Genomic DNA, 11,868 nt, shown 5'->3' on the forward strand with positions numbered 1-11,868 from the left:
CTACCCCCCACTGACTCTTAACACACAATTTCGCCCCGGGAACCGTTGTGGAACCCGAAACCATGCTTAGACACTTTACAACGTAATTCACCACACCACATAGACAATTAACGGATCAGATACGATAAACGAACAACACATAACCTATCATGCTTATCTAAACATAAACAACACCCAAACATGCGATTACCCCACCCGATAATCCAAGAATAATATCATACGATACAACTTAGGGTTCTAATTACTTTTATACCAACCAAGAATACGATTCGTCTTCTAATTGCAAGATTCGGTAAGAACAACACATAAGCATCAAGAACAACATACAACTATCAAGAACAACACATAATCATCAAGTATTCCATATAATCATCGAGATCCCCATGTAATCATCAAGAACACCATAATTATCAAGAATCTCCCAATATCAAGATTATCAAGATCCCCCATGGGATCATCACACCAACCATTAATAACAACATCATAATCATCAATACACAATAATATGGGGAAACCCTAAGGGGGAATCATAGCTATGAAAATAGGTTTTGTTGAGACATGGGTTACCTCTTAGCCTTAATTAATTCCTTGGCTATGAATGGTCTTTCTGTAAGCTTTCTTGATTTCTTGATTTCTCCTAGGGGAATTCTTGGAACTCTTTGGGTGGTGAGAGATTATTGTGGTGGGGATTCTAGGTGCCTCCTAAGTTCCGTATTTATATATTTAAGACCTACTTCCTTTATTCCTAACAGGCTTAAGACTCTAATTCGGGCAAGGGTCCACGGTTCATGGTGGACCTCACTAATTAATTAAAGGTAAACCTAACATAATTAAATCATATTTAATTATTATTAACGGGATTAATTAAATAATTAATCCGGGATTGAAGGCCGTAACACGGGGTGTTACAATGATCCTGTCTCTAACAGAAGAGGAAAGCCAGTTGCTTCTGTGGCCGAAGCTGATCAAGAATCTGACACAGATGACATAGATGATGAAACATTGGCTCTTCTGACCAAGAACTTTAAGAAAATTCTGAAAGGTTTCAACAAAAAGGGTCAAGGACAATTTACCAGGTCACAATACAAAGGTGGTAACTCCTCATATCAGAAAACCGAAACCACACCAGTCTCTCAGAACACTCAACCTCAAACTGTTCGGACAAGGCAAAACAGAAACAGTACCACTGATACAGGCAGATCTCTCAACCGATCAGTGCAATGCAGAGAATGTGAAGGTTTTGGGCACATACAGGCTGAATGTGCAACGTACCTTAAAAGTAAGAAAGCTATGTCCGTCGCTAGACTAAGTGATGATGAGGAGGAACCTACAAATGATCAGTCAGACGACAATGTAGGAAATTTTGTAGCTTTCTTTACAGCCACGGATGAACAGTCAGAGAATAATGAATCCGATGAAGAGTCCTACATCTCGACTGATGATTTTGAGGAGAGGCACACTCAGTTGGAAGGAGAATTTTCCAAACTTGTTGCAAGTTGGGAACAACTGGTGAAAGTCAACAAAAATCTGAACGAAGAACTGAGACTGAAGGATGATCTTCTGAAGAAACTAAACACAGATCTTATCCTAAAAGAAGACCAGATAACTCAAACCAGATCCAGAGAAGGTAAACTGATAAAAGAACTGGAAGATTTGAAGAAGAATATTAAGATGATGGATACCACATCAACCTTAGACAAAATACTGGATTCAGGCAGAAATCCGAATGACAAAAAAGGTCTTGGGTTTGAGCGTGGAGAGTCTTCAAAGAGTGCCCCTATGTTCATCAAAGAAGGATTATCAAGTCTGTCAGCTCCGAAATCTGGTTACAGTTATGATAAACGACAGTCTGATAAATCAGCTCAGGAAGAATTCGAGAGGAATAGATACAGTCAATCTTCAGGACATGACATTGGTAGAACTACTTCTCAATCTCAGTACTTAAAACATAAAAATAAGTTCATCCGTGTTAAACAATATACATCTACCTGCCATTACTGTCAAACAAAAGGGCATACCAGACCAGAGTGTTATTTCTTCTATAGAGATCAACGAAAAGAGAAATACAAGAACAAGACTATTGCTCCGTTCAGAAAGCAGGTATGGGTTAGAAAGTCAGAAGTGATATGCTAACCCACGATAGTTCTAACCGCATCAATGACTGAAGCAAGATGGTACTTCGACAGTGGTTGTTCTAGACATATGACAGGGAATGTGAAGTGTCTCATGTCCATTCAACCAAGCAGTGGGTCTGTTACATATGGAGATGGTCAGAAAGGTAAAATAATTGGGAAAGGAACACTGAATGTACCTGGTTTACCTCACTTGGAAGAAGTTCTGTTGGTCAGTGGATTGAAAGCTAATTTGATCAGTATAAGTCAGTTGTGTGATCAAAACTGGAATGTGTATTTCAACCACAACTGTTGCAGAGTTAGTGACAACTCAGATCATTTAGTTATGAAAGGAACCCGATCTTCAGACAACTATTATGTGTTGATTGACAGAGAACAAAGAGGAAAATTTGAATTCAAAAGTGATGAGAGCATCTTTCTTGATTACTCACCAAACAGTCGGGCATACAGAATATACAACAAGAGAACTCAGTCTGTGATGGAATCAGTAAATATGGTGATAGTAGACAACCCAGATGAGTCTGTGGAAACATCAGTATTTGCGTCTAAGACAGTCCCTTCTATCAGTGCCGTAAGAACTACTGACGACAATTATCAGCTCAAGACTTTAGAATCTTCAGATGATGATCAAGAAAGATCTGATCAAGAAAGCACCCATCCTGCAGATACAGGCAAAGACAACCATACAAGAACTCAGAAAAACCATCCATCTGATAACATCATTGGAGATCTGACATATGTAATGAAGACCAGAAGCAGAATAAGAAATAACCTTAAAGAGATATCTGATTCTGCTTGTTATACTTCATAAACTGAACCTAAGGACGTTAAAGAAGCTTTACAAGGTGAAGCAGGAAGTATTGCAAGGAACAAAGCTCGGTTAGTGGCGCAAGGGTACACCCAGATTGAAGGAATTGACTATGTTGAGAAGTTTGTTCCTGTAGCAAGACTCGAGTCAATCAGGATTCTGTTGGCTGTCACATGTATTCTGGGATTCACACTGTTTCAGATAAATGTTAAGACAACATTTTTGAATGGCTATCTGCATGAAGATATGTATGTGGATCAACCTAAAGGATTCAAAGATCCAGACCATCCATCATATGTTTATAATCTTCGAAAGGCGCTCTATGGTCTCAAACATGCTCCACGGGCGTGGTATAAACGACTGACTCAGTACTTACATCAGCATGAACATAAACGAGGACTGCAAGTCACGCAAAGCTCTAAAGGATACTTCATCTCACAAGAAAATTATGTTAAGAACCTAGTCAAGAAGGTTGATCTGGAATCAAGTAAACCATCCAGGACACCTATCTCTACATCCACAAAAGTGTCAAAAGATGAAACAGGTGTATCAGTGGATAACACAGTCTATCGAAGTCAGATCGGGAGTCTGTTGTATATAATTGTCAATCGTCCAGACATAATTCTCAGTGTTGGAATATGTGCAAGTGATGACTGTAAAAGCACATTTGATGGTTGCTTCTTGGTTGGTAAGAACTTGGTGTCATGGCTGAGTAAGAAACAGAACTCGATTTCATTAAGTACTGCAGAGGCAGGATACATAGCTGTTGGTGTATGCTGTGCTCAATCAGTGTGGATGAAACAGATGTTATTAAACTATGATCTTAGTCAAGGGATTATGATACTCTATTGTGACAATGTCACTGCTATCAATATCTCTAAGAATCCAGTTCAATATTTCAGAACAATGCATATTGACATCAGGCATCATTACATCCGAGACCTGGTTGAATCCAAGGAGATTGAAATGGAGTATATTCAGACTGACAACCAACTGTCTAACATTGTGACTAAGCCATTAGGCACAAATCGTTTTGATGTGCTCAGGTCTGCTATGAGAATTTGCAGAATTGACTAATTCAGCCGATGGTCATTCAGAGAGGAGTAAAGTTTTAATGATACAGGTCAGACTTATGGTTTGATTTCTTTCTCAGTCTCCTCTCTATTTTGTTAAGAGGATTCTAATATCCTAATTTATCGTAATGATATTTTTAAAAGATCGTAATCTCTTTTCAAAATTTGAATTGCCTTGGGGTCCGTTTCCATCCTAAAAAGGAGATGTATCGTTGCGTCAATCACATCATGTCTGCATGATATCTGACTAGCTGCATTTATTGGGGCTCTTCTCCCTTGGTTTTTATAATCACGTATCAAGGAAGTCTTGAGAAAAACGATCAAGAGACTCTCTTTCTACATACAGGCAGTATTCTTCTTAATCACCTATCTAGGGTTTGCTTCTTCGTCCTCTCGAATCTCTCATCAATGGCGGATGCAGTTCGTAATATGATCATCAAGCTTGGAAGAAAAGTGCATTCACAAGAAACAGCAACCAAACATGTCAAAACCTTGCTTCTGTTGGCTATGAAGAAAAAATTGGAACTTGATCCTCTTCTCCGCGACGAAATCATTATCACTGTACTGTCCGATTATCCTGAGTTTTATGCCGATTGGTCCGACGATGACACCGGTGAGCTTTTGCTGCTGACCTCTGAAGCAGGTGATGATATTGTTCCGGCATCTATTCCAGAGCCCTTGGATGGAAATCGTGCTGGGGCGTTCCTACATTACTTTGCTCAAAGAGCCCTTGAGTCTGAAGATTTCTCCCGTCGACAAGAAATTGCTCAACCTTTGTATCGTCAGGCTGCGAAGAATGAAGCTAGTCACCGCATTGAGACTCTGCAAAACAGGTCAAATTCCTCTGACTCTCCTATAGGTATTTCACCTTATAAGCTTGAGACTCTGGTGTCTAAGGCTACCCCATCTATTGTTCATGTTGATTCTGAGAATGTGTTGCACTAGTACAAAAAATATCAATAAAATCGACTAATTCGCATCCAAAGTTAGAACTTTGGACGCCTAAAGTGTAATGCGGTGGCATTTTTGTAATTAAAATGCCACTATATAAATAATTTTCTTTTTTTTTTTTAATTTTAAAACAGTATTGGCGACCAAAGCTCTGTACTTTGGACGCCAATAATAAAAGTCTTCTATTATTCGCGTCCAAAGCTCAATACATTGGACGCGAATAATAGAATCTCATCCATCACTCGCGTGCAAAGCTCAATACTTTGGACGCGAATAATAGAATCTCATTCATCACTCGCGTCCAAAGTGGCAAACTTTGGACGCGAATTATTTTTTTAATCCAAACCCTAACAACCCAGTAGCTACGCATAAACCATCTCCATCCGCTCTAATCTTCATCCACTCCGACCTTTCTCTCTCTCTATGGCGTCTTCCTGTTTCTGCCCACCCAATCCCGCCTTCTCCCCACACTCCCACCGCAAAGCCACCCTACGTGACTTCGTCGTGCGCCTCCCTGCCTCTGCTACTCTTCCTTCTCGGTGCCGTTTGGACTCTAATGCTCCCAACCGACTAAAGGTGTTTGCAAGCTCCGCTGGAACCTGAAGCTTTTAGTGGAAGGTGACTGCTGGCCAGATCCATATATTCGCATAAAATCCAGCATATATAATGTATGAAATTCATTTTAATTTTAATATGTAAAAATTTACCTTGAGGGAGTGGAGTTGCAGTCGCTGAGTCCCGTACGGTCGCCGGTGAGTCGCTGACCGTCTGAGGATGTGAGGAGCGACCGAGCAAGGGCGAAGGGCGTGAGGCGGTGAGAGACGAGAGACGACTGACGAGGGCGGACTGCCGGAGTGCGGAGGGAGAGACAGAGTGGCACGGAAGAGCTTGAATCTTGAGATGTAGAAGCGCAGATTGCGTAGCTGCAGAAGGTTGAAGATGATGAGGAGCTGGAACTCACGCTATCAATATGGAAAATAAAAAAAATAAAAAATTATATATATACAACCCCCACAGCTGCAGCATGCAGATCCGCCAATGTATTTGGGAGAAAATTAAGATTTGCAAGGATAAACCTGTTAAGAATTGAGAAAGCTAACCTGATGGAGAAACTTAATGCCGCGTGAAGCAATAGAGAGCCGCCCCTTCCGTTCTAGAGTACTCAGATTTTCTATCTGTTCAGATTTTCTCTTTCTCATTTCGTCTTCTTCTTTTGACAAGTTGATCTCGCTGGGTTTGAATATTCCAAGAACTATAGTGGAAGGTGACTGTTGGCCAGATGTTTGATCCATATACAGCAGCAACCTGAAGCTTTTAGTGGAAGGTGACTGCTGGCCAGATGTTTGATCCCTTCCTGGGAAAGGATAGCTCTGGTTTTCTTGAGGTTCTGCAGATTAGATGTATGAGATGGAGGAATAAGGAGGTCCACCCTGTTGGGTGGACTCTTTGTGATAAGATTGAAGATCTGATCTGAGTCTGAGTGCTTGCAGCTACAATTCGAAGCTTTTAAGTGGAGTTTTGTAGCTGCCAAGTGGTTGATCCTGTTATGGGAGATGAGACCCTTGTTATGCAAAATCTGAGAATAGAGTTGCAGGTGGCTTATCTAGAAGCTGGTTTGCTGCTGCAGTGTACTAATGAGGTAACTTTGGCTGATTCACAGGCTGTGATCTGTGAAGATGAAGCCACACCCTTAGCATTCTTTATTTGGCTTGCAGGTGTTAATTGATCTGAGCTGAAATGTAATTTGGAAGAAGAAAGCTAAAAGGGAGGAATAAGGAGGGTCCATCATGCTTAATGGACCTCTGAAACCTTGGTAGAATTTTGAACAAATCTTGATGGAATCTGGTTTGAAAGTTGCTACATGGTTTAAGCTACAAGATTGGCTATCTACTGGCTACTGAGATTGAAGGTCTGACCTGAGACAATGCTTGTTTTAATTTTAAGAGTGGTCTAGTTTGAGTTGGTTTTGGTTTTCTAAGTGATACCCTGAACAGAAGCAGAATCTGAGATGAAGAAAATGTTTGGTTAAGTGATTATTTTGAGTCTTGAACTGATTTGCTATATGAGATCTTGATGATAGAGGAGTTTGAACCTGGGACTAAAAATCCCTAGTCTGATCTGCAATTTGCAGCAGATATCATGGCAGAGCATCAGAATGAGGTTTATAGAGATCAGCAAATATGGAAGTGTCCCAACTTCTGTGAGCATGTCTATCTCTAATTGGTGTGCTTTGTTTAACATCATCTATGGAAACACTTATTTTCTAGGGATAATGGACTAAAGCTCAACATGGTCAGCATGCATGATCTAAAGAGCCTACCTATTTATTAATTGTTGTATTATATATGTGTATATGTAAGTCAATAATATTGTTTTTCGGATCTTGCTTTTTTAGGGAGAGCTACAATACTTCATTGGTGTCCAATTAGATGGAAGTCAGCATGTAGAACCATTAAGGAACCGCCTCTCAGATAAAACGGAGCAAGAAAGTGCTAAGTTGGTATGTATTCTGCTACTATCTCTGTTTCTTAGTTACATACATCTCTTTTTTTGATTTAAAAAAAATTGATTCTTATAATACTCCTGAACTTTAAAGCTTTGCTATGAGGTATTTTTTTTTTTTTTTTTTTTTTTGTTTAAGGTTGCCAAGTTATTTCTCAAATATGATTGCATTCCTTTGACACACAAGAACATAGTGTTCTAGTAAATCTATGCACATTTTGTTTTCCAGCTCAAGGCTACTGCGGAAAACGTTGATGAAGCTGTTAGAGAACTTCCTGATGCAAACATGGTAAGGTATTCATTTAGCTCTAAATTGGATCAAAAGAAATCTTATATGTGATGTCTAATTCATTTTGGTTGATGCAAATTCTCTACTGGGGAACTTTCAGAAACCAGAAGACTTGTGGGCTTTACACTCTCTCCCCGTCTTTCCCAGGCCTCATAAGAAGGGCAGTGCTTCATGGGGAGCCATACAAAAGGTACAAATCTTGTGAAATCCACGGTAAATGAGACTATGTTGGTTAAACTATCTTCAAGAATTTCTAGATAAAATCTAAAAACGAGTCTAGCAGATTAGCATAGTTTAGTATTGTTGGGATTTTCAATACTGATGAGTGATGGTTAATGTTAGTTTACATTAGTATTCTTAAGTTTCTAACTTTTGTGCAATTATATTTAGGAGGGCTAATGTTACCAATTTATGAGTTAATTGGATATTTTAAAGTAGACTAATATGTTTTTGTTTAAATTTAGTTATGAATTGCAGTTTTTCCCATTGCTGTTGAAGCTGCTAAGCTTGGAATGCAGAGAAGTAAGTCATTTATATAATATGAAGAATTTGCAATTTTTTTATTATATATAGAGATAAGACTTTAGTACTGAACTCATGAATGTATATATATTTTATTTTTTAGTGATAAGACTTTAGTATTGACTTGCCTAGTGAGTTGTACTTTCTACATTTTGTTTATTTTATTTTTTCATATTAATTTCTTTTCAATGAAATTGCTTGGCATTGGGTCCTTACTATTACTAGTGTGAAATTTTCTTAAATGGTTGTAGCATTGGAAAAGATAGAGATTAATTTTTAACATTAGGTAAATTTTGGTTTTGTTTTCACCAGTATTGGTTGTAGCATTGGAAAAGATAGAGAAGAGTTCAAGCTGTTAATTTTTTTCTTAAATATTTTTCTTTTTGTTTATGTTATAATGAAAGATGAAATTGTATACTCCTTGCATAGTGTAGATATATGTTGAGAAGTAGTTGATAGAATTGGTGTGTAATATACATCTTAAATTGATTAATGTTGAAATATATTATTTGGTAGTTATGTTGGGATGTACAGGAAAATATTGGTAGTTTTATAAAAAAAGGTGTTTTTTTTAATTTCTTTTCACTATACGCGTCCAAAGTTCAGAAACTTTGGACGCGTATAGTATTTTTTTTAAAAATAAATAAACACTATACGCACGAACTTTGGACGCGAATTATCATTTTTCGCGTCCAAAGTTCTTCAACTTTGGACGCGAATAATCATTTTGCGCGTCCAAAGCTACTTTGAACGCTGATTGTTTATACAATCAGCGTCCCCGCCATCTGCGTCCCAGCTACTTTGGACGCGAATTAGCCTTAACTTTGGACGCGAATGACTGTTTCTGTACTAGTGTTGGCTTTAGACTCTGAAAAACCATCTGTATCTGTTGATCCTACTTACTTATCGGTTGAAAAGTCTGATACCTTGCATAATGAGTCTCCTAGAGCTTCTGTAGAAAAGTTCAAGCCAACTGCAGAACAATCTAAGTATTGTCGTTTTTTATACTGATAATATTGCTCTGCCTCCTGATGTTGTTGTTGATGTCCCACAAGAAATCGATGTTTCTGTTAATCCCTCTGATGTGCCTACGGTGATTGAGAATGTGAAATCTTCTAGCCCCCATGAACCCACAAATATGGTTAGTATTCCGGTCTACACCTCCTCATCTTTGACAGAGGATCTTGAACAAGTTAGGCACGTTGCTGGTGTACCTAAAGCCTCCATTCCAGAACCCTACAGAGTGATTCACCCTTCGGAATCCTCGAGTGAAGATGACAAGATCCTCACTGAAGTGTATGGTACCCAAGCTCATGCATCTACGGATCCGACAGTTGAGGCCACAGCTCATCCTGACTCCACCACCTTTAAAATTCGAGAGATTACAAATCTTATTGGGAACTCATCTGCTAATGTCTCTGATTCCAGTTTTTCTGCATCTCCTGCTCAATCCCCATCCAAAGAAATGAGAAGGTCTAAAAGAAAGAATGTATCAGTGAAAGTTGTTGTAGAGACCGATGGTGACAGTGCTGATGTGAGCCAGCCTGAGAAGAGAATGAAGTATAGTGAAACCGTCAAAACTGAAGCTAATCTACCTATTCAACGAGTGTTCAAGACTCTGAGATCATCTGTCAAACAAAAGGGTCCTACGGAGATTCAATATGCTACTGTACCGTCGTCGTCTACCAAAAAGGGGAAACCATCCACACGTTCCAGAGGCCGAAGCATCACTCCTGAAGTTCTACCTGTTGAAGAATCTGATACATCTGTTTACCAGCCTCAGTTTGTATCTCCTGCTGCACAGGGAAAATGGTCTACTATGGTCAGACGAGACCTTATTGTGCAACGGTCTGTGGATGAGAACTAGCTGAACTCTGTATGTGATATTCTACCTCTGCTGAATGAAGTAGGATGGCTGAAGACTGTAACTGCCATCTGCCCATACTCAAAGTTCTTCACGTATGAATTCTACTGCAATCTCAATGATGAAATGGACATCCTAATCGGGCCACGAACAATGCAGATTTTCATCAGAGGGAAGTGGTACTTGTTTGGGCCTGACATGATCAATAAATACTATGGACTGACTACTGTGCAAGAAGAGGCAATCTCAGACTGGAACGTGGTAGCCAAAACCCTTACAGGTGGTCAAATTGAATCTTGGCCTACGGGTGACAAAGATTATCTGCAGAGCTCTCAACTCACTTCCAGATATGTTATTCTGCATCGCCTAGCTCTTCATAACTAGCTCCCATCGGCTCACTTTCATACTGTTGGCAAGCATCTGGCAGGTTTCTTGTTTCGAATTGGAATAAGGATGCAGATTGATATGGGAAACCGGATTTACTACCACATCCTCACCTTGATTCATCCACGAGAACAGAAGGTAAGGCTACCCTTTCCGAATATGATTTATGGCATTCTTACAACTCAGGGTCTTGAGCCTATGCCGAGTGAAGTGATCAGTTCAATCCTGCTCTATACTGTTGATAAGCATCTTCTGACTGGAGATCACATTTGCGATGTTATTCCGGTGACTGCTTCTTCCAACCCTGAACCTGATACTGTGGCTGATGACTCGCCCCACGCAAAGGATCTTCAACTCTCCATTCAGTTGAAAGCAAGAGTCTCTGACCTTGAGACTGTTCACAGCATTATTGCTAAACAACTGACAGGGGCCCGTTCTGAACTTGCAACCGTCCTTCGTTTCAGCCTATCAGAATCTGCGGCGACTGCACCTGCGACGTCCGACAGTGACGCTCCCTCCAATGCTTGACCTTTGGCTCTCATTGGCAAAAATGGGGAGTATATATTGAACTCAGGGGGAGTTTGTTTTTTTGGTTGTCTGTGTTTACCTTCTGGCCCTGGCTAGGCGTTTGTTTTTATCGTTTGTTTTGATGGCACCGCTGCATCTTTGAAGAATGATCTTAAATTGTGTTTTGATATTTGTTTTTGTTTTCTCTCTGCTATGTAATCAGATCAGACTCATGGGCTGTTTCTTTATAATAACCTATCTTAGTTCTTTATGTCTATCTACTTAGTCGAGTTGTTTTGCTAAATAATAGCCAAAGGGGGAGTTTGTTAGTGTTTTTAATTGTTCGATAAAAAACCCCACCTTATAATTGGCAATATTATTATGGCATACTAAGATAGGTTTAGCTTGACTCTGTCTATCTTTACAGATGACTGATCAATCAGAAGCAACAACAGAAGGACTGACACTGAAGATCTGTTTTAGGAAGCAGATTTCTATAAGGCTGTACGCGGTTTACTAAAGGCAGTTTTGGAAAGAAGATCAGCGAATATTTTTGGGAAAAGTATGGACCTAATCTTCAAAGATTACATTCCTATATTGCAGTCCTACATTCTAGAATCAATGATATCTATGGAGAGTGTTTATTGGTGGAACTATAAGTACTCTTATTCATCAAGAATTAGGGTTACGACTTTGAGACAGAAGAAACACTCCATACAGATTTTATGAGAACTCATCTTTGATTTGATTACTCCTTCTCAACACAATATGTGTATGGTGATTATGACGATGAACATGGGAAGGACACTGGTTGCTTAAATGAAAGGACACTACGA

The 11,868-nt window shown here is 39.4% G+C and overlaps 1 protein-coding gene across 4 annotated transcripts; it reads left to right on the top strand.

The window, feature by feature from the left end:
* The first annotated feature begins 6,786 nt into the window (after positions 1-6,786).
* On the top strand, positions 6,787-11,478 carry LOC109188682 (phototropin-2-like). Of its 4 annotated transcripts, none has more exons than XM_019339310.1 (7): positions 6,787-6,873; positions 7,099-7,164; positions 7,360-7,464; positions 7,696-7,755; positions 7,856-7,945; positions 8,220-8,277; positions 8,590-8,686. In XM_019339310.1, exons 2-6 carry the CDS (start codon positions 7,120-7,122, stop codon positions 8,223-8,225), a joined length of 306 nt encoding a protein of 101 aa, XP_019194855.1. In that variant the 5' UTR covers positions 6,787-6,873; positions 7,099-7,119; the 3' UTR covers positions 8,226-8,277; positions 8,590-8,686. The 4 variants fall into 4 exon arrangements, with proteins under 4 accessions (XP_019194855.1, XP_019194854.1, XP_019194853.1 ...); XM_019339309.1 differs by lacking the exon at positions 8,590-8,686 and adding an exon at positions 11,460-11,478 and having other exon boundaries at positions 6,802-6,873; positions 7,096-7,164; XM_019339308.1 differs by having other exon boundaries at positions 6,802-6,873; positions 7,096-7,164.
* The last annotated feature ends 390 nt before the right edge of the window (positions 11,479-11,868 follow it).

Source organism: Ipomoea nil, unplaced genomic scaffold (genome assembly GCF_001879475.1).
Source record: "Ipomoea nil cultivar Tokyo-kokei standard unplaced genomic scaffold, Asagao_1.1 scaffold1474, whole genome shotgun sequence".
In the NCBI taxonomy this organism is placed as follows: domain Eukaryota; kingdom Viridiplantae; phylum Streptophyta; class Magnoliopsida; order Solanales; family Convolvulaceae; genus Ipomoea; species Ipomoea nil.

Coding starts and splice junctions, on each gene's coding strand:
- LOC109188682 (XM_019339310.1), top strand. CDS start 7,120: ATGAGGTTTATAGAGATCAGCAAATATGGAAGTGTCCCAACTTCT. Junction 7,465..7,695: donor AGCAAGAAAGTGCTAAGTTG/GTATGTATTCTG, acceptor TTTGTTTTCCAG/CTCAAGGCTACTGCGGAAAA. Junction 7,756..7,855: donor AACTTCCTGATGCAAACATG/GTAAGGTATTCA, acceptor GGGAACTTTCAG/AAACCAGAAGACTTGTGGGC.